Source organism: Carassius gibelio, chromosome A3 (assembly GCF_023724105.1).
Source record: "Carassius gibelio isolate Cgi1373 ecotype wild population from Czech Republic chromosome A3, carGib1.2-hapl.c, whole genome shotgun sequence".
NCBI lineage: Eukaryota > Metazoa > Chordata > Actinopteri > Cypriniformes > Cyprinidae > Carassius > Carassius gibelio.
Window position 1 is genome coordinate 28,287,227 of NC_068373.1, and position 22,358 is coordinate 28,309,584.

Below are 22,358 nucleotides of genomic sequence, written 5' to 3' on the forward strand. Positions count from 1 at the left end.
TTTGCTGCTACAGAACAGCACAGTACAGTACAGTAATCACCAAATTAATGTCCCGATGCCACTTTTCAAGAATGATTAACTTGCTGTGTTAATTTGCAGATTTTTACTTTTTTATTTATTTTTTTCTTACCGATATGAATACCAGTATTTTAATTGCATAAAATAAACATTAGGTAGAGATAGGCAATTATTGAAAAAAATGTAAATTGTTTTTTTTCTTCACAAAAATATTATTATTATTATAAATTAAAAATCTAGTTTGTGCCCTCTTGTTTATTTACAACGATAATGTTGGAATTATGTTGAGGTTTCAGTTTTTCTTTTTCTAAGTGTGAGTGATGCTACAGTATATGGTTTCAGTGCAGTGCTTTGCATTTTTAGGGTTTTCTGGGTGGTTCCTTACTGTACTTTTATTTCTTTATATGTATTTTTTTACTGTACTTTTTTTCTAGATATGTATTTTTCACATTTTACTGTCCACCTAGAACAAGAGCAATCTGATCACACAACAAAGTTGCATCACACCTCTCCTCAACATGATGCATGATTTGAGGACTCATTTATGTCTTTAGCACAGTGTAATAGCATCAATGATACACAATAATTATATGAACAACAAGTTAAATGTTCAACATATATTAATAACCTTATTGTTGTAAAACATAAGCTCAAAGCAATTTCACAGTACCTTCATTTCCTATGATTCTTTTTGCATAAATAATCATTAAGATACCAGTCAAACACAGCAGTGATTGTATGACATTGATGGAAAGCACATGCTCTCCATTGCTATGGGTCACAGGGTGCATTTCTGCGGCACCTGTTTACTTAGCATACTTGATCAGTCATATGTGTGACGTGGAAGGGAATGCCTGATTTTCTCCATGCCGTCCTTCTCGTAAAGTCATTTTCCTACAGCCCAGTAAATGAGTGTGAAGTGATAGAGAGAATACGGCGGTTTAATAAAATATAGCTCAGTGACTTGCATTGATTACTGAGAGTGACAGAATGGCAGGTCTTTCCTCAAGCTCACACACAGGCCTGAGGCTATAAAGCACACACACACACACACACACAAAACGCTCTGCACTCAGTGATCTACTTTACTGATGTCCCTTGCTTCTTTGAATGCAGAACAGATCTTTAAAAATAATAATAACTGGTATGAATTTATTAATTTAACAGTGATTTGACTATTAATCACTAGATGGGACCATATTGGATCACTCTAATGAAGCTTCACGTTTATGGCACGAGTTCATTTTTTTATTAATAATCAATCACAAGCTTTAATAGCAGCCTGGTATGCATAGCATAACTGTTCAATTAGATGTTTGATTTTGGTAAAGGGGTGAAGGAGTTCACACATAGCGCTTCAGTTCCCTGCCATCTCTCTCTTTCAGCTGTGTTCATCCTTGTAAGTAAAAGGTGTGGATTGAAAAGATTCAGTATAGAAATAAACTAGAATTCCTGCATGTAGAATAGGACAAAAGTGGGTGAATCTGAACTAAAAAGTGTTACTGTGTTAAAGTAGTGTGAAGATTCAGCAGAGTGAAGACTTTCTCACTCAATATCTCAAGTTTAATCGCTCAAAAAACAGACACGTGTCTGAACCTGTCAGAATGAGAGTGATACTTGTGCTCTGCTGCAAAACCTAATGAGCCACCATTTACACCCTTTACACACAAACTGACCACCATATGCAACTTTCGGATGAAATCTTTATTAATTGTTTTAGCTCAAACAATGGAATGGAACACAGGATTGTGGGCTATTAAAGGCAGCAAAGGATAAATCTATGCTTCCTTCAAACATCAATCAGATGAAAGTATCTCAGGAGGCAGGAAGTAAAGCTAACTTTGGATACAAATGTAAAAGATTTGCACTTCACATTTCAGCCTTTAAACATTTTTTAAGCAAAGGGGATCAAAAGTATAAATTATTATATTAATTGAAACAATTATTATCAATTAATTATTCTATAAAATAACATATAAATATATATTAGTGTCATAATTTTTTTAGATTTTAAAAATGCATTAGCTTTTTGTCGATCCACTGGCTCACATTTAAAAATATGTAGCAAAATTAGCAGGTGGACTTATTGAAAAAGCGAATTCATTCTCTGTCAGCAGGTTTCACTTTCGGAACTCTAGAAATATAGAAGTTTCCCCGGTAACTGCAGTCTATACAAGTCCCACCCATGAGGCTGTTTGACTGACATGTGAAACAACCAATCACAGGTCGTTTCATTCATCGTCATGTTTCGAGCTGTGGAAATGTCGCCACAATAACAGACCGGTGTGTAAAACTCTTCAACATATTTAAAAAATTCTATGATAGGAACTAAAATAAAATATTTCACATACTTTTGAAAATCCAGCATTTAGTTTATCCAGATAAGCATTCATTGTCACAGTTGTAAACACAATGGCTTTCTTCTTTCGTGAGGGGGTTTGGCACCATGGTATCTTTGTTTCCAGGTGGAACATTAAAGAACGCGACACACACGTATTGCGGAAATCCTGTAGAATTCAACCAATCCGATAACGACTGAAATTCCTGAAGCGTTTCCACTTTTGTGTGCCATATGCATCAGATGTTCAGCCAATGGTCCGTGGATGTGAAGTCTGAGGCTTAGACTAATAGAAAGCTGACACGCAGCACTCAAGTTTCGTAGCCTTTTGAAGTTTAATCATCATATTAATCCATTTAGCAAATTATTGTCTTTCTGTCCCCAAAGAATTTTTGTACCATTTAAGAGTTTTCATGACCTTAAACGTAAACAATTTAACTGAAAATGTTTTAAGGACCCACGTAAATCATAATAAGAACATTGTTCAGTGCAAATGTTTCTGTAATGCATTTGGCAAAAAGCTTCTGCTGACTATGAATTATACCTTCGAAATCTGAGGCAAGTGGTGTGATGGCGATTTAAATAAGATACAGATTTCCAAACAATCCAAACCCCTTTGAACTTGGTAAACAAAAAGATAATCTGTTTACTATCTTGACTGGAAAATGCTGTTTACATTGTCAGTTTTTAATTTACTATTTGCTAATGTTAGTGTATGTTTACAGTGCATGTCCTACTATGCTGAGAATAATACGGGGAGCAGCTAGAAACTAGTGACCTCTCCTGGTTGGAGGTAGTATTAACATCATAAACTGAAAGCAATCTTAACGTGACTTGATTTTCAAATGATTTAAAATTGATAATTTGTTTCTAATATGATCCAGCGGGTCGTACTAAATGACACTGCCGCCAGTTGCCTATCCCTGCTTTGGATAAACGCATTTGCCAAATGCATAGATGTGAATGTAAATAATGAAGGCTTTTCAAGCCCCTGCTGGACTACTTGATTAATAAAGAAAGAAATGGATAGATAATGTGAACTCATGGAATTGATTTTTGTTTCGCATTGTGAGATGACTGGGATTTTAATGAATATCTATGATGAGTTGAGCACATAGCCTGCATTTGTTGGGACTTTGTCTTCTTTAATGCAACGTCATCATGACAGTGACCAGAGATGTTGTTTCAAAAGACACATTAGGCATTTGTCAGACATAGCAACTGCACACCAATTCCTCAACCTCCTCATGGTTGTGCCGGTGCATATTTAGGGATTTCCAGGGCTCTTCCTGATTCACATATCAATTTCAAAAGCAAAACACTCCATGAATATGCAGAGAGAAATTAAGAGCTCGGTTTTGTTGATTCCATGTGACATGATCACGACGAGCTTTGCACTTCAAACACTTTCCCATCTGCTTCTCTCATTAATACCAGTCTTTCAAAAGCATCAAAAACCTCAGGAAGGCTGACAGCTTTTATTTCCCTTTATTAAAAAGGAGGAGCATCAAACCTTAATCCCTAAACCTTCAAAAGTGTTTATAAAACCATTTATCTCCTCACATCTCCCTTTAATGCTAGCTAGTGCGATATTAATGACTATTTAATGTATTCTGTCTCTCTCGGGATCTGTCTTGCTCGTCTCTCTCCCTGCAGCCTTGATCTGTGAGAGCTGTGACTGAATAAACACAGTGTTTTAACACCTTGGACAAAAACTGCTTAATCTGAGGATGCATCTACAAAACTACAAAACAACAAGACAACAGAGTAAAGCTGACATTTACTGAACCTGAGCGTAGGGCACCAAAACCTTCAAAGAAAGAGTAAACCGAGTGCATTTGACAGGCTTTCTTATGTGCATGTTTACCCCAAGTCATTCTAAACCCTGTGTTATGGGTTCTTTTTTTCCATGCTTCATTCTGTTTGTTAATCCTGCGTATTCAGGTTTCACACTGTACCACTGAAAATAATTTTTAGGCATTCTGTTCTGTGCTCTTTTAAAAAATAGCATTCTTGAATGCTGTGTCTCGCGTTTTTATTTGCAAAGCAGCATTATTAGGTGTGAATGTCCCCTAATACCTCATTATTTCAAACTATAAACAAAATAATGTCCCAAATACAAGGGTTAAAAAATTATGACAAATTATGACAAACAGAAATTAAAAAATGTGTAACATTGCTTTATCTGAAGTAAAAAAAATAATAATAATAAAATAAAAAAGGGCCATGTGCAGTGTGAAAGGACGAAAATTCTGTTGTTGCTTAGTATTTGTGAAATGTTAGTAACAGGGCTGCCAGGTCTGCGGAAAAAGACAAGCCCAATTGCTGATTAAAACTAGCTATCATGCCCCTATCCCCCTCATTTTAACCCCAGATTAAAAAACTACAACATTGGGCAATAGTGTTAAAGTAACCCAACACGGGAAAACCGTAAGCAACTCTAGTAGGTAAAACTTTTATGTAATTTAAGTCTGTAAATCAGATCTAATCGCAGGCAAATATTATCTCAAAGTCCACATTATCCCTTAATTACAAGCTGTATTTGCATTCATCTTTGACTAATCTCTTCTCTCACTTCTTCTATTTGCCGTTGTCTTTCACATCAGACCGTCTGCTTTAATGGTGTTCAGAATGAGGCATTAAAGAGGTCAGAGCCGCAAGGTTATAGAAGCAGCTTTATTTACTTTGCAGTGCTCTCCTCTGATTAGATCTTATTTTCAAACCCTTAAACTTGATATCTCTCGGTTTGGATGGTCAGATTGCCTCAGAATGAAATGGCTGGATGATTTACCTGCTAGTGTTATTCAGTAGCAGGTGTAAAATCCCACAGACTGATATTGAATGTGGTTCTGAAACCATCATCTAGACTAGAGAGCCTAAATAGAGAATTGAGCTTGCTGAAATGTTTGTGTTGTGTTTTTGGACTCATATTTTGAAGTTCTGGTCTTATAACCACTTGTAGTTTCTTTGTTCTTTGGCTCCTTAAGCAGTAGGCTAATAGATAGTTGGATCTGAATGTCATTTCCGTCATGCATAATATTATCTCAGCACGAGTACAGTACAGTATGTGAAGGTATTAGTATTGTGTGTGTGTGTGTGTTTTCATGTGGTGGTTGTTTTCAGTTGCAGTAGACCTCGGTGTTGCCCCTCATCCCTCTCTATGAAAGGAACAAGCTAAAGGTCACTGCCTCCCACAAGTGAGGATGTTACAGTTAAAAAAGTGCAGCTCTGTATGCAGTGTTTCATGTCCCCCGGGGGGCTTTCTTTGAGCCACGGGCCCCTCTGGCCACACGCGAGGCCCCAGCAATGCAACACTTTGAGGGATGAAATGATAAGGCTTTATTATAGAGTGATTATATCTGACACTTGCCAGGCATGAAAGGCTTTTTTTTTTAAAAGGATCCTTGTTTTCGAGGTCCGGTTTAACATCAAAGATAGAGTGAGGGATGGAGGAATAAGAGGACGTGTTATTTATTAAAAAGGGAAGAGAGCAGTGACAGGTCACTTTCATTTCCTTACTGTATGCCATATTCTGTCTCACCTCACTTTACTTTCTTATCTTCCTTTCTTATCACCCAACACTGCATGCAAATATTAAACTATATGTTGTATAAGCAAAATAAATAAGCCAATCAATGCTTAACTCAAGACCCTACATGGTATAAATAAATAAATAATAATAAAAAAATGAATAGATATCAGCTTTATCCAGTTCCTTAATCGCAGTAGATTAAAACAATTGATTTGTATTACAAGTTTTCTGAAATGTTATGTGTAAATATGCAAATCGGGTATTATCTATGTAAATATGCACTAATTTGCATAAATGTTCAGGACAGAAGCCTTCAATAAATCCTTACTTTTTTGTTTTCATTTTGTTTGTATCAGAGTTAAAAGTTTTTAGATTTAACAGGTAATTTTTGAGAAAAAAACTCAGTTTCCTCCTTTAAAGATATGTATTACATTTGAAATCAATAGACACAAATATGACATTATCTCATTTAATGTGTGCTAATTTGCATAGAATTCCAGAACAAAAATCGGAACGTTTGATAAAGCCAGGTTCAAAATTCGTGTTACATTTTGTTGATATATTAATTAAAGTTTAAAAAAGCTTAATTTGATAAATTACCTTTAAAGGTATGTATTGTAATTTAAATTTACAGACACAAACATTTTTATAAAATAAACACTTAAAAGTGCATTTTAGATATTTTTCCACTAGTCTGAAAAGACGACAAGTTATGGTAGCAAAACAGCACAAATTGTCAAAATGGACTAGTGCATGAAAAATAATGTTTTTACTTATAATAATAAAGTTTTGACACCTCACATGTCTTCTGTTGTTGACATTTTAGCTTGCACATCCAATCAAGCTTGGTATATTGGTGCAAAATGCATATTTCTTGAATTGGCTATGTTCAAATTCTTGCTATGAGCAGTATTGATAGTGATGGTTAACTCGGCAAACATCACTAATGAAAGACAAATGGGCCATTTTTGCTTTTGTCTTTCCTACAAGTGCGGTGGGGTTTGTCAGACAGATTTGGAGCTCGAAACAGAGCCCTGAATGTCTCCCCCTCCAGCTTTTCCTGTGATTCATTTTCTGAATCGGGAGACACAAATGGATGTTCATTGACGGGATATCATTCAGAAGGGTCGCCTTCCCCTTCTGTTCCCCGTGGTGAGCCCTCAGCACCTGTCTGAATGAACATTTGCAGCAGATGCATGGACACCTGTGAGCTCGCCTGGACGAACATTTATTTCTCACATGTTCACCTTTCATAGCTTAGGAGACTTAACGGTTCAGATTGAGGTACTTTTGCCTTAGATGTTTTTCCTCAGATCTGGCCAGAAGTACACAATATTTATTTATTTATTTATTGAAGAAGAAGAAGTAAACAAAAGATTATTTGAGCATGTTTTGCAAGAAAATGCCAAATCAGCCTTTCTACCTTTTTTTTTTTTTTTTTTTTTTTTTTTTTGCTGTTTCTTTGTGATTAAGCATAATAGGACCCCTATAATCATTTGTAACAAACACATTAAACATTATGAAGTTGCTGAAACTAGTGGATTTGTGTGCCAGCAACCAGTTAACTTGATCTTTTTAAAATCAAATCCACAGCTGTCACAGAACAGGCTAAATGTGACTTATTTAACGCTTAATGAACAAGTAGCATGAATACTAAGTCACTGGCATTAGTGCAGTCATTGTCCATATGGAGATCAAAATTAAAGAACAATCTAAAAATTTCAAGGACACTGTCTTATTTTAAGTTATCCTAACAGGAGTAGAAGGACAGTTTTTTACAGCATATTTCATAAAATAATTGTATTCCGAAGCGCAGTATAAAAAACTTTGAAGATACCTCCAAGTTATTGGTGTTAATCTTAATCTGGCACCTGGTACTAATTTCCTTGATCGTATGACAAGCCCTGTTTAACTGGCAGCATTCCTCTAATTTTTTACTGAGATTGCCAGATGGCGGGCGTCTATAAGATGACACTAATCCATTCTAGACTGCCAAAAAGGCTGGTCGTCCACATGAGACAAATGCAATAGAAGGCAGGATGATGCTGAGAATCTCAATGGGGAATCGGTTCAGCACTGCAGCTGGAATTGCTCATCAGTTCAGCAGTGAACAGGGTATAGTTGTGTCTCTGTATGCAAAACAGGTAAAGCAGTTCCTTGAAGCTGAAAACACTGAAATAATGAAATGGCGTGCCCAGAGTCCTGATCTAAACACTACTGAAAATCTCTGGAAAATCCTTGGTTGCAAAGTTTTGGCTAAGAAATCCACTACAGGAAGAAGAGTGGACCAAGATCAGAAATGAGACCAGAAATTAGTGATGTCCTCTACAAATCCAAAATTTAATCTGAACTTCTTTTGTAATGTACCGTGGTAACTGTCCTCTAATTTTGTTTACTTGGTTCACCACAAACTCTCCTATTCCAGTTAACCAGACAGTTTAATTGAGTTACTACAACTTACTCTTTGAAGAAATTTAAATAGTGCATAAATTTGATGAGAAGTATTTGGGTTCATACTAAGATCTCTGACATTTCGTCATGGCAAATCTGAGCACATTTGGAGATTTGTTCTCTATGAGAGGCACGTCAGATTACTGGAATATATTTCTCAGGAGAAGTAGGACTTTTTGAAAACCGTGTGGAGAAAATAAATGAAAGGAATAACTTCTAGAGCAAAAGCCTCTGAAAATGTGAGAGGTTGCTGTTGTCTGTGTACTTAAAAAAAACAAAAAAACAAATAAAGGTTCTAAAAGGATGCCAGAGAAGAAGCATTCTTTGTTCCTCAGAGAACCTTTCATTTAACTGTTCTTGAAAGAATCATTTTTTAACAACTTTTTAATATTCTAATAATCTTTACAACTACAGAAATAATCTTTAACCATCAATACGGATGAAAAATTTTTATTTTTTAAAAGTATAGATTTTAAATATGTTCAGAAAGGATCTTCTATAGGGAAACTTAGAAGTCTTTGTTGTTCTCACTTGGGATACAGTACCTCTTAAGTGTGTTAGGGCATTAAACGTTCCTGTTTATCTGCTTTAATGCCACCTGCGCTCCATCTTCAGCTCGTTGGGCTTCAGTCGCAGTGAGTCTGGTTCACTGGGTTCATGCGGTTTAGCAATGTGAGTCTGCTGGCACAATAATCTCTCTCACCTCACGCCTTTCTACACCTCTCTGCCCGAGACAGTTTGATTAATTAGTATTGCAAGCGGCAGAGTAGTGGCCACCATTCCCCTTATGGCTCAAACACACACAGGGCCCTATCTTGCACCCAGCGCAATTGACTTTGTACACCGACGTATGTGTCATTCCTATTTTGCACCCGCGCACAGCGCGCTTTTCCCTCCACAGAAGCACGTCGCTAAACTAGTGAATGAACTTGCGCTCCCTGGGCGGTTCAGCGCAAAAAAGGAGGCGTGTTCCGGCGCAAACAATCCCTGGTGCTATTTTGCTGTTCCATTAATCAATTGCGCCACTGACCAGAAAAAACCTAGTCTAAAGTCAGTGGCGCGTTGCGCGTTGTTCATTATGCTATTTTAAGGGCGCAAGCTTGACCATAATGTATAGCGTGCACAACGCGCATACACTTTGCTCATGTAATCTACACAGATGCAACAGTTATTTTTGCAAATCATAAATTGTTACACTAAAAAAATATTAACACATGAGATGACGGAAATCACTGTGAAATCTTGCTTACAAATTATTCAGGCTAATTGTAGTAATTAAGGATCAGACCTGTTTGCCCTATAGTGGCAAGACATATATGTATATAAGGACATCTGACAAATTGGTTTGTCCGTCAAGAACCAGGAAAAAAAAAATCGATGAAACAATTGTGGCTATTTCCTCCCACGCCTGTTTAACCGACGCTATTTTGGGTGGGTTTCTCCCATCCCCATACAACACAACTTCTCTGTCTTTCACTGCTCTTACAAGAACATCAGTCTCCTCGGCTGTGAACCGCTCCTGGCGTGCGCCTGGTAAATACGCCATAATAATAGCAATCCATAATGGAACTTGCGCACCTGCTTTTAAAGGGAATGTTGGATGACGCTCTGATTGGTTTATTTCACGTTACGCCCAAACCACACCTATGAATAATGAAGCTACTTCAGACCAACCCATTTTAGATTTGCGCCGGGCGCAAGAGCCATTTATCCCGCCGGGAAAATAGCAACAGCGCCTAGACCCGCCCACAAAGTTACTTGCGCTTCGCGCTTTGACACTTGCGTTTCAGATCGTTAAAATAGGGCCCACAGTCTCTCCCCGCCATTTTATTTTTCTCCTTCCATCATAATGGTTTTATGGGTTACCAAAATGGCAGAGCAATAATGAAAATAGAAGAGTGATGATAATAAATACAATATTTGATTTTTTGATCATTCTCGTAGTTTGTTATTTGAAGGCTTTTTAGTCAGCAGGTTAAATTCAAAGCTGAAGATGTGAAGCTCATTTTAAAGTCCAGACTAACACAGTTCTACTACAGAGCCAGTATTGAAATCGTAATCATTTATTTTGCAATAGTACATACATTCTTGACAGTCAGTTAATTGAAATAGAACTGAAATCACAATATTGCCTATTATGATTTTTGAACCACAACAGACTGAAGTTAATTATTTAATTGTATTAAATATATGGTCTGTGTGTGCTGCATGCTTCAAAGCAAAGGAAATACATTCTTGTTTGCTTGTAGTCCTCTATACATACTTTGGGCTCATCATGCTATTTTAAAGAAAGTAAGTTCAGTATGTGAAAGTCTCAAGATCAAGTTTGGACACTCTTTAAAGTATCTGAATTTGAGCAAAACCTGGTTTAATATGGCATTGCTAAATGAAAAATCAGTGCTTTGCATGTGTGTCATTTGTACAAACCCAGTTTAATATAAGAGTTGCTGCTTTGCTTTTGTTATTTACTATTGCCATATATATTAATATTTACAAGCAGCTTTCTTTTTGAGTTTTTGTCATTTTGCTATGTGCTTTTGTAATTTTATTTAGATTATTAGATACATATTTCAGTGATTAATAATTAATTCAGTTTTAGTGATTTTATTACTTGACAGACAGAAACTATTTTTAAGGTGGCCTACTACACACTCTATTGGTTCTTGTACAGATTGCAGGCACACAGCTGTATAATTGATATATTTTAGATTGATTATTATAATTTATATATTATTACATTTTATAGTATGGATTTTAGATACTACATTGCTGACATATTATTGTCACCGGTCAATAGATAACAGGAGCAAATGATGTACAAATAAGATTAAGATTTACAAATGAATCCTCACTGAAACAGTTGTTCCAAAATTCTAAGTCTGATTTCTCAAACCATAGCTAACTTCATTTAATGATAATGGCAGCTGTTAACCCTGAAAGCCTTCATTTAAGTGAGGCTAATTATGAAATGTTGAGGATAAAATGTGTTTAGTAGAATGATTTACCATAGTAATATAATGTTGCATTAGAGCTTGAAAATGTTAAACATTTTTTGACCTTAACATCAGACTGACATCAAAACTCTGTCATATTAAAGATACATTAAAATATTAATACTCTAACATCTCTGACATAACTGTGATCTACATTTAGAGTTCTGACAGAAGTTTTTACAACAGTTTTAAATATTCTATTTCATACAATATTTCATATTCATAAATATTTCATACAATGTACTTACCATATATTCTTACTACATGTGTCGTAATAGTGGCATAATTATTTGAAAAAAAATAAAAAATTTATTAACCTATTAGATCCCATTAAAATCAAAGACCAAGAGGTACATGTTTAATTCCAGATCACAGACGCTTGTAGAAAGACAAGATGTTGTTGCAGTTTGGGCAGCGATGCTCCACGTCTTTACATGAATCCATCCAGAAAGGTGCTAGACAACAGGGCCAGCACCTGCGAAGAAGACATGAGGATCAGTCGATCACTGTCTGTCCTGTAGACTATCACTTACTGCTTATTAGTGTCAGACAAAAGGAAAGGATTTGCATCACTTTCTATGTACATTTACATGTCCCATTGAAACTCTCAACTATCCTACACTGAAAAATGTTTAATTGGCATAGAAGAATTTTTAACTCACTAGTATAATTTACAATTACTTAACAAAGAAGCAACAAGTAACCAACTGAATTAAACTTGACATTTTGGTAGACATTTTTCTACTATAAAGAACCTTTTGTGCAATGAAAAGGTTCCATGGATGTTAAAGGTTCTTCATGGAACAGTTGATGCCAATAAAGATCTTCTATTTTCAAGAGTGTGTAGTAAGTTCAATGAAATGATCAAGGTGTAAAGAGGAGTTTTACCCGATGAGGGCGAGGCAGCCACAGGCCGTCCAGGCCATGAGCCCGGAGTAGTGATCTGTAATAGTGATCACCTGGTGCTTACAGTGAGGGCACATGGTTTGAGCGGGTAAATCACGCAGGCTGGGGTGCATCACTGTGGTGGTTACAGCTGTAATGCACAGAAACACAATGCATGATCCAGATAAAATGAAAAGCTGATTTTTTTTCCTTATATGTCATTTTTTGAATATAAGGCAGAATAATGGCTTTTGGAAGACTGAGATATAAAGTTGAATTCCTCATATAACCAATGAAGTGTTTTATTAGTATTAAAGGGTTAGTTCACCCCAAAATGAACATTCTGGCATCATTTACTTGTTGTTCCAAACACATAAGACTTTGATCTTCAAAACACTAAGTAATAACAAAACATGTAAACAAAAACAGGTAAACAAAACAAGATCCAAAAAAAAAAAAAAAAAAAAGTCATAAGGGCACATAAAGTTCCACACAGAATGAAGTGGTTTAATCTACTGTAAGTCTTCGGGAAGAGATACAATCACTTCATAATTAAAAAAATTAAATTTATGCATTTAGCAGATGTGACTTACAGTGCATTCAATGCTATCAATTTTTACCTATCATGTTTTTGAATGCTTGTCTACTGGGTTTGCTCAATAGTTGAAAATTGTAACTTACTGGTAGTTTTAGGATACATCCCATGGTTTGGAGCTAAAAAAAAGATTTATAAAGAGTGTTATTGCACCGATATTAGTCATTGATAATAGACAGTCATTTTTAATATTATCTACTGAAATAACTGTTTGAGATTTATAGTTAAGAACTGTAACGTACTGTTAGCTTGAGGATACATCCCAGGGTTTGGACCTTTAGAAAAACATTTATAAAGATTGTCAGTGCACTGATTGGCAATTAATATAGTATTCATAAGGAGCTTTAACTTACTGTTAACCTGAGGATACATCCCTTGATTTGGAGCTTTAGAAACAGATTTTCAAAAAAGTCAAAGTTGTCACTGACAGTACATGAAATTTGGTTTACCTAATTTTATCAATAATAAAACTCATTTGTCAAAATGGGCTTGAATATCATCTGCCCAGAATGATAATTTAAATTACAGGGTAATTTGTGAAAAGACATGATTATAATAATCATAGAAAACAATGAAGTCATATATATTGTTCTCACTAGACATTACTCATCAACATACTGTATGAAGGTAAGAGTAGAAACAAGAAAAAGATGACTTTCATATTCAGATCTTAAAAGCTATTTCCGCAACAAAAGCCAACATTTCAAACATTACAAAGCAGTTTTTAGATTTAGTGTGTGAACTTGTCTTTAACATCAGTAGAGCATGAAGGTTCACATTTTTGTGTGTCTGATATGATCAAGTGATGAATCAAGTGCTTGTTTTTAGAATGTAATGGCCACGCCTCCTCATGAATAATAATAAGTTACCACAATGTGTGTGTTTAAACTCAGTTCAGATCTATTATGTGTACAACTGGCTTTTATTCACAGACACCACAGATTATTTTCTTCTCAATAAGGGGACATGGTTGTATTAGTATTATTTTAATGCGTGATATATGATTTTAATTATACAAATATAATATATATTAAATATTATGTCTAATGTATTCAATATCTGGTAAAAACATTGCATTATGAGACATTTACAAGCAATTTCTTGTCAGCAGTAACACCTCAAATGTAACAAGGTGGGGGGGGGGGACTCATAATGTAAAAAAATATATATATCGTTTTTGGGGAGAAGCTGTCATATCCTCCTATTAAAAAATCATCTCTGGGTCAGAGTGACTGCAGTACTACATGAGGGGTTATGAAATGAACCCAGTTTATCGAAAGAAACTTACCTCCCTGAAAGTTTGTAATAACTCCCGGCTCTGGGTATGAGGTGTATCCCATTTGAATATTGGGATATGGAGATGAATTGTATCCTTGGTTGTGGGTCATTTCTCTTCCTGTGTAATCTGCTGGATGCCCTGGGTAAGCTGGAGCAGATTCAAGAGCTTCAGTGGCTTTCACAGCCTCTATATCCTCCATGTCCTCCATATCCTCCAGATATTCAACCGTTTCCAGATCATCCATATCAGCTTCTCCGGTGTTATCCATTCTTAGTTCCTTAAAAAATAAAACTGAACTGAAGCACACAGAAAATGAGGCTCACTGTCGCATTAGGTGTGTGGACAACTTGAGTCCCAATGCAAATAGCAGCAAAAAAATGACTTATTCAAATCTCTACCGTCCATCCAAATGTCGTTCCAACATGGAAATGCTCTGTTTGTGGAGTATTTTGCACTGATTTTCCTTCTGGTCATGGAAACAGACCTTCATTTTCCACCGCATCATCTAGACCAGGAACTGAAGACATATGACGTATAACTTTTTACCTTGTTTACATTTGCAATTAAGAAAGGTTGTTGAGACCCTAATAACAAAACTATTATATTTATAATACTTCCTCTCTTTACAAATGCTATGAAATGCATCATATTTTGTGAAAACGTGTGATGCACTAGATGGATCAGCACCACAAAATGAGTAAGAAACATGTATTGAATTTTATACAGCAAATATGATGCAGGGCAATGTTATAGACTAATAAGCTTCATGAGTCTTTTGCCATTCACACAAACAATATACAAACAAAGATCTCAGCCACTGAATGCATTTTTAATTTTAACATAAAACTGAGTATAATTATATGAGGAATAACTGACAATGCACCACTGAATCATTGAAATGAATATAGCCTAACTGTCTTATCTGTGAACTCATTAGATTATATCTTATTGCCTTGACTCAAAACCACATAAGTTTTCACAGATATCTCTCTTCTGGAGCTTCATCTTTCTCTCTCTCACACTGATTAAATCTGCTTCCAGATCAATTTACCTACAGAAACACGAGGTCAGTGAGATTTGAGGCTGGGTGTTGTATTTCCTTGGAGACCCGGTGAAACTGAGTTCAGAAACGGAAGAAATGGGTGTGAATGAGTTCTAAAGGAGGGTGAAGAAAGGAAGCAATAAGGGAGGAGATTTTAAACCAGATTCAAACCAAATATGCTTCCGATAATGACTTCTATCTCTGAGATTATTTTTTGGTTGCTGAAAAGACTTATTCAATCAGTCAGACCTGATTTAGGTTAAGTGTTGAAATGCATATATAGTAGCAGTGAACTTTCTCCAGAAGGACTCTATCACACATGACTTCATAGTGTGTGTAATCTGCTTTTTGGCTGGTTTGTCATTTATTTTGTGCTTCTTCACATCACTGACTTTTGTTAAATTGACTATAGATGATCTTCTTGTGCTCTGAGGTTGTGTTTTCATGCTTATATGCATTCGTTTGGTTTTCTTGAGCCTTGCCGTGCCATTAGATTTGCTGCGTGCAAGAGTTGTTTGAATTTCTTTGCATTCACAAACTAGTTGCTGAAAGAATTACTAAAAGAAGTGATCAGTGATCTTACAATTTGAATTTTTTATAGCCTTCATATGTATTAGTATGGCTATTTTCACACCTTATGTGCCTTTCTGTCTAGATAGATAGATAGATAGATAGATAGATAGATAGATAGATAGATAGATAGATAGATAGATAGATAGATAGATAGATAGATAGATAGATAGATAGATAGATAGATAGATAGATAGATAGATAGATAGATAGTTCACCAAATCGAACTGAATCGTTTAAACCGGTTCGCGTCTCCAATACACATTAATCCACAAATGACTTTAGCTGTTCACTCTTTTAATGTGTTTGACACTCCCTCTGAGTTCAAACAAACCAATATCCCGGAGTAATTCATTTACTCAAACAGTACACTGACTAAACTGCTGTGAAGAGAGAACTGAAGATAAACACAGAGCCGAGCCAGATAACAAACAAAACTAATGCAGATACCAAAGATTATCCTTGAGAGATTAGCGAGTAAATTTAAACCTGAAAAATATTGGGATGTTTTCATTTAATAAATTGATCAAAACTTAGTAAAGTAAGATTTCTGAACATTAAAACATAAAAAAAAAAATTCTAATACGACCCTAAAAAAAAAAAAAAAAAAAAAGTTGGGATGTTTCGTAAAAGGCAATAAAATCTAGAGTCTGTGATTTGTTAATTCTCTTTAACTTTGTTATTTACCAATCCTTTCCTGAGGCCTATGGGCAGTAAAGTATTCATCGAACACACACCTCAGAATCTCTGTTACTGTTTCAATTGAGCTGAAAAGACACCAAAAGACTATTTAATGTCTTAGCCTACCTAACCACTTATATAGTCAAGGCAACATGCCCTGCTATAGGCCATCATGGGATACTAAATGAATTACCCCTTTAAATTAACTGTATCCTTTTGTGATGTCCTTACATTAGTGCACCAGTAGATGGCACTCAAGCTTCTTGAGTTAGATATATCCATAGGAAATAAGTGAGAAGAGTAAGAAATATGCAGAGCATGTGCATGCACGTTATCCTGCTTGTTCATGATGGTTGGTTTACTAAGAGGAATATACAGTTTTGTGCTTCTTGCCTACTGCCTACATGAAGACTTAACACACTTCCCCCTATAATTATATTGTACAGAATATTGTATGTACAGAAAGTGGTCTGATTGTTTTAAGAAGCAAATATGTTCTAAACTTGTGGTAAAGCATCCAGCAGCAGATGAATGTGACTAATTCAGGAACACACTTTAATGTAGTGTGAAACTTCTGCTCTAAAATCATCTACGAATTGTGTACAGTTTCAGATTGCTCTTTTTACAGATGCTTTTCATATTTGTTTTTTCTCCATGATGTACTTCCAAACCAACTGGTTTTTCTGGATAAGCTGAATTTTCACAGTTCAAAAATCTTTGTCAGTCACAAGAAGAAAAAAAAAATACAGGTTTAAACATTACCTTCATGCTCATTATCGCTAGCAAACTTTTGACAGTCCAAATAAATATTTCTAATTTCAAACGAACATGGACCTGTTTATGTGTATATGTGTGGGTATAATTCCAGTAATAGCTGAAGGTATGTATATTATTTTCTCTGATTATTTTATTCAAATAACACAGCATACAAATCTTATGACTAATTATGTTCCATTTTAATCTCTACAACATTATCATTTAATGTTTTGGAAATAAAAAGTATTTTGTTTTGATCTTTTTTTGTTTGTTTGTTTGTTTGCTATAGAGGCTTCTGCTGAAGTGCTTAAAATGAGTTTGTGCCTACATATGGATATCTTTAGTGTAGTAATTGTAATGTAGTGTTAACATTAAGAGCAACTTAAACTGAATCTTTCCTGTTTAACTAATGATTTTCTACATGATTCTGCTTGATGTTTTTAGCTTTCAGCAGTTGATTTAGATTTGTATCCACAGCTCTTATTCTGGTGTATTTCTCATTTCATATAGTGGAAGATTTTCAGAATTTTTGCTCCTTGCATAATGTGCAATTTATGATGTTAGTAAACTAAAATGTTAGAAAGCAGATAAGTTTCATTAGACTCCGACCTTTCTCAATTCCAGACCCCTTATAAATTGCCCGTATGTTATGGAAATTAAAGTTCTTGTACTAGTACTTTAGCTTTACAGAAAATGATTTAAACTACCTCTCTGGTTTGCTACGATGCATTCTGTTTTACTCAGGTTGTATTTCCTTGTTACATGATTTGACCAGCTTTACAAAGTTTTCAAAAAGAAAGTGAAAGTACATTTGACATCATCTCATAATCTTTTTTTGTAAGGAGCACCACCATAGATGCTTTTATATGTCACTATGATCTCAGTCTCTAAGTTTGCATCCATATACATTAAAAAGAAATTGTAAAACAAGCTGTCATTTCTCTCTCTGTTTTCAGCATTCATTGTGCACGGTTCCTCTGCTCCTCTGTTTGCTCCTCTGGGATCTTCAGTGGTTTTGCCCTGTTATGTTGATGAACACTTGCTAATGAAGGATCTGAGGGTGGAATGGAGAAGAACAGACTCAGAGACTCTGGTTCATCTGTATCAAGATGGCGAGAGTCGACCAGAGGCCCAGCACAAAGATTATCATGATAGAGCTCATTTCTTTACTGATCAGATTCAACATGGAAACTTCTCTCTCCGTCTGGACAATCTGAGAGCTGAAGATGAGGGACGATACACATGTAGAGTTCACAGTCAGCAGGATTCTGGAGAAACTGTGGTTCAGATAAAACATGGTGAGTGAGAGTCACCTGAATTCTGTTGAAAATATAAATTACATTGTATTTATTTAGTGTAATGGAATTTAAATAATTTTTATTCTCTCAGAGTGTTTGCTAGTATCAGGATCAGATCGGGCTGTATCTGCACGTGATGGTGAGGATGTCACTCTGAACTGCTCTGTAGACTCTCACATCAAACCTGAACACATTGAAGAGGTTTCATGGATAAGAACAGATGGAGATGAAGATATTCTGGTTCTGCTCTTCCAAAACAATAAGACTATACCAGATTCATCACATGAGCGATACAGAGGCAGAGTTGAGCTCTTCACTGCTGAAATCCCCAAAGGAAACTTCTCTCTCAGACTGAAGAGTGTCAGAACTGAGGATAAAGGAGTTTACATGTGTCAGGTGTTTGCTGGAGGACTTTCAGCCAATGCAACTCTGGTACTGGAAAGACTGGGTGAGTCGACAAACAAAACCAATAGTAAACTATGTCTGTTTCCACTCAATTTAAATGTACACATTTGTTGTGACAATTTTTATTAACTCTACCCAAAAATCATTTGAATATTCTGCTTTTGATATGGTATGAACCTGTGTGTCATTAGTTATTTGCATTTGAGTGTTTATAAGTTGCTATTTATTGATATTTATACTAGCTTAAAAGAGTTTCTATTTAAAAGGAACCAATATCTTTTAACATTAAAGTAGCTGCTCCTGATAGTTTTAGTAATTAATTTAAAGAATACATTGCAAACCTCCTGATTATTTCTCTATAAGAAACAATGACTAAATACAGCAAGTTGATTCAGTTATTCCTGATGTTTGTGTTTCACAGGTTTCTCTTCTTGGCACATAGCTGTGTTATTTTTCTGTTTTGCTGCTGGATCTGGAGCTGTGCTTCTGCTCTGCTCTCTGATCTACTACAGATCAAAAAACACTGGTAGAACTGTGCTCGTTCTTATTAATTGTTCTTATTTTTATGATTTAAATCTCTATGTTTCAGTGTTTTATTAATTTAACTGTGATTTATTCTGCTCTCCAGTCACCAGCAGCATAATCATGAATCTTCAGGTTTCTCTGGTCTTTTGTCCAAACATCTGTCTGTTCTTTGCCTTCATGCTTTGGGGCTTTACTGAAGGTGAGAGCAGTAGTTTAGTGTCCTTAGTTATGTTTGTAAATGTGTTAAATAATATTAATTTAATCTTAATAATATGGTAGATTTTGTTTGTCTTCTGTTCATAATAATGTACAGATTTTTCTCATCCTTGACTCACACGTCGGTGTGTTGTGTTTGTGTGTAATATTTAATCATGGCACTCTTCAACACTTTTTATCACACAGTTTTTGTCATTTATCATCTAAAGTCCATAATTAAATATTCTGTTCCAGGATCTCTGCATGAGACGGTCACCTGCTGTGCTCTTTGTATTCTGAGGCCTGTTATGTTGATGTGGGCTTTGCACTATTTGAAGAATCATCAAGGTATGTTAGGATTTAAAGTTTATTCTTTTTTTTTTTTTTTTAAGAAGATTAGTAAATGTATATTGTTGGCAACATATTAAGTCTTAGTATTACAATATTAAAATATTTTTAGTGATAAATTGTATTGCAGTTAAATACAGTAAAGGATCAAAGGATCAAAGAGCAACTGAAGAGCAATTATTTATTATTGTTTTAGTTTTTTAACAGTTTGTTCAACCCCCGACCTAACCCAAAATGAAGAGTATAAGCAGTAGAAAATATTTGTGGCAGACTACATTCAGTAAAGCCATGAGTTTTTTTAGAAAATAATAATAATAATAATAATAACAAGGTTCTAAAAATATGCTTTTGTAAAGTGTAAAGTGTGAGTATGTTGAGAAGTATTTAAATTTAACATGGTTTTATTTATTTTATTTTTGAAAGTATGTCTAAACAATTTAGCTCTAAAGTATCTGTGGGATTCATTTGTCATCTGCACAGTGATGCACAAACATGTTTTCGTATAAGAATATGTGATATATCTGTCAACAGAAAACAGCATAATTTAGTCAATCAGGACAGGACTAACATAATATAATAAAATTGCAGTTCATTAGTGCTCTTAAAAAAAATCAACTTTTCTTTCCACAGACAATCATAAATCATGGGTCAGGTTTTTCAGAATAACACATGAACTTACTGTTCTTACAGTCATTGTTTATTCAGGTGCGTAAATCCACATTTCACACAATAGAAACCGTATTAATTATTCTGACACATAAAATGCTTTATGAAATATTACCTGTTTTACTAACGTCAGTAGATTTGTCCAGAATCCAGTCATTAAATCTTACCACACTCCGTCTTTAAAATCCTGTAAACATGAATCCTGAAGCAACCCTGATTACTCAAACTGACTGAAAGACACACAGAGCTCACAAGTGTCTAATACATTCTTCATTTCAAAATCATCAGATTACATCCTTCTATAATTTATACTTTATTGCATGTATAATGTTGCCCTAACTTTCATTAATTATTATAGTATATATGATGTCATCTCCTCTTTCCCTGGTTCAGATTAAGTTAGTATGGCTTCAATGACAATTGATTGACAAACACTATTCAGTTCACCATGTGTACACCATGTGTTTTGTTCTTGCCCAGGACATCATGTATCTTGTGTGACATTTTTTTTTTTTTTTTTTATCTGTTTCTAAAGTTTTTTTTGCTCATGGCTGGAAAATTCATGAACATGATACAAACAATAAAAGCAGTATATCCTCAGGAATATGCTTTGGATTTGTTGTGCTGTCTAGTCTCTTCCTGAGTGAAGGTAAGAGTTTGTGTTTGATTAGAATGGCAGGCTAAGTAAGCACAGATTTATTACATTGATAAATGTAAATTAGCTATAGATAATATATACACTCACTGGCCACTTTATTAGGTACACCTGTTTAATTGTTTGGTAACACAAATTGCTAATCGGCCAATCACATGACAGCAACTCAATGCATTTAGGCATCTAGATGTGGTGAAGACGACTTGCTGAAGTTCAAACCGAGCATCCGAATGAGGAAGAAAGGGGATTTAAGTGACTTTGAATGAGGAATGGTTGTTGGTGCCAGACGGGCTGGCCTGAGTGTTTCAAAAACTGCTGATCTACTGGGATTTTCTCACACAACCATCTCTAGGGTTTACATGGTCAGAAAAAGAGAAAATATCCAGTGAGCAGCAGTTGTGTGGATGAAAATGCCTTGTTGATGTCAGAGGAGAATGGGTAGACTGGTTAGAGATGATAGAAAAGAACAGTAACTCAAATAACCACTCGTTACAACCAAGGTATGCAGAATATCATCTCTGAACACACAACATGTCGAATCCTGAAACAGATGAGCTTCATCAGCAGAAGACCAACCCAGGTGCTGCTCCTGTCAGATAAGAACAGGAAACAGGAAGTTCACACAGGATCACCAGAATTGGACAATAGAAGATTGGAAAAACAGTGCCTGGTCTGATGAGACTCAATTTTTTTTGCTGCGCCATTCAGATGACAGGGTCAGAATTTGGCATAAAGAACATGAAAGCATGGATCCATATTGCCTCGTCTAAACACTTCAGGCTGCTGGTGGTGTAATGGTGTGTGGGATATTTTCTTGGCACACTTTGGGCCATTTAGTACCAATTGAGCATCGTTTAAATTCCACAGCATACCTGAGCATTGTTTCTGACCATGTCCATCCCTTTATGACTACAGTGTATCCATCCTCTGATGGCTACTTCCAGCAGGATAATGCACCATGTCACAAAGCTCAAATCATCTCAGACTGGTTTCTTGAACATGAAAATGAGTTATAAAAGCATTCAAAGCTGCAGCAGGTTAAGTTTTGATGCATGAATTTTAGCCTTGAGTTGACAATTGTCGTGTCCACTCTGATAAAAATGTTTCCAGTGTCATGAGAATAGAA

At 35.4% G+C, this 22,358-nt stretch overlaps 2 protein-coding genes across 2 annotated transcripts; one reads left to right on the forward strand and one right to left on the reverse strand.

Moving 5' to 3' along the window:
- Positions 1–11,487: 11,487 nt before the first annotated feature.
- Positions 11,488–14,455, reverse strand: LOC127955935 (lipopolysaccharide-induced tumor necrosis factor-alpha factor homolog). The gene is made up of 6 exons (XM_052553607.1): positions 14,101–14,455; positions 13,166–13,198; positions 13,055–13,087; positions 12,899–12,931; positions 12,221–12,368; positions 11,488–11,807 (listed from the first exon to the last, which is right to left on the reverse strand). Exons 1-6 carry the CDS (start codon positions 14,357–14,359, stop codon positions 11,702–11,704), a joined length of 612 nt encoding a protein of 203 aa, XP_052409567.1. The 5' UTR covers positions 14,360–14,455; the 3' UTR covers positions 11,488–11,701.
- A 2,757-nt stretch (positions 14,456–17,212) lies between these two features.
- Positions 17,213–20,951, forward strand: LOC127943220 (myelin-oligodendrocyte glycoprotein-like). Its single transcript, XM_052539505.1, has 6 exons — positions 17,213–17,264; positions 18,097–18,438; positions 19,265–19,369; positions 19,472–19,567; positions 19,819–19,911; positions 20,542–20,951. The coding sequence occupies exons 1-6, from the start codon at positions 17,213–17,215 to the stop codon at positions 20,622–20,624; spliced, it is 771 nt and encodes a 256-aa protein (XP_052395465.1). The 3' UTR covers positions 20,625–20,951.
- The last annotated feature ends 1,407 nt before the right edge of the window (positions 20,952–22,358 follow it).

Excerpts from the sequence above, each read along its gene's own strand:
- LOC127955935 (XM_052553607.1), bottom strand. The coding sequence starts at position 14,359 with ATGGATAACACCGGAGAAGCTGATATGGATGATCTGGAAACGGTTGAA. Across the intron at positions 13,088-13,165 it reads GATGTATCCTCAGGTTAACA|GTCCAAACCCTGGGATGTAT; the intron begins GTAAGTTAAAGC and ends GTTTTTCTAAAG. Across the intron at positions 11,808-12,220 it reads GGCTGCCTCGCCCTCATCGG|GTGCTGGCCCTGTTGTCTAG; the intron begins GTAAAACTCCTC and ends TCTTCTTCGCAG.
- LOC127943220 (XM_052539505.1), top strand. The coding sequence starts at position 17,213 with ATGGACCTGTTTATGTGTATATGTGTGGGTATAATTCCAGTAATAGCT. Across the intron at positions 18,439-19,264 it reads TGTGGTTCAGATAAAACATG|GTTTCTCTTCTTGGCACATA; the intron begins GTGAGTGAGAGT and ends TGTGTTTCACAG. Across the intron at positions 19,370-19,471 it reads CTACAGATCAAAAAACACTG|TCACCAGCAGCATAATCATG; the intron begins GTAGAACTGTGC and ends TCTGCTCTCCAG.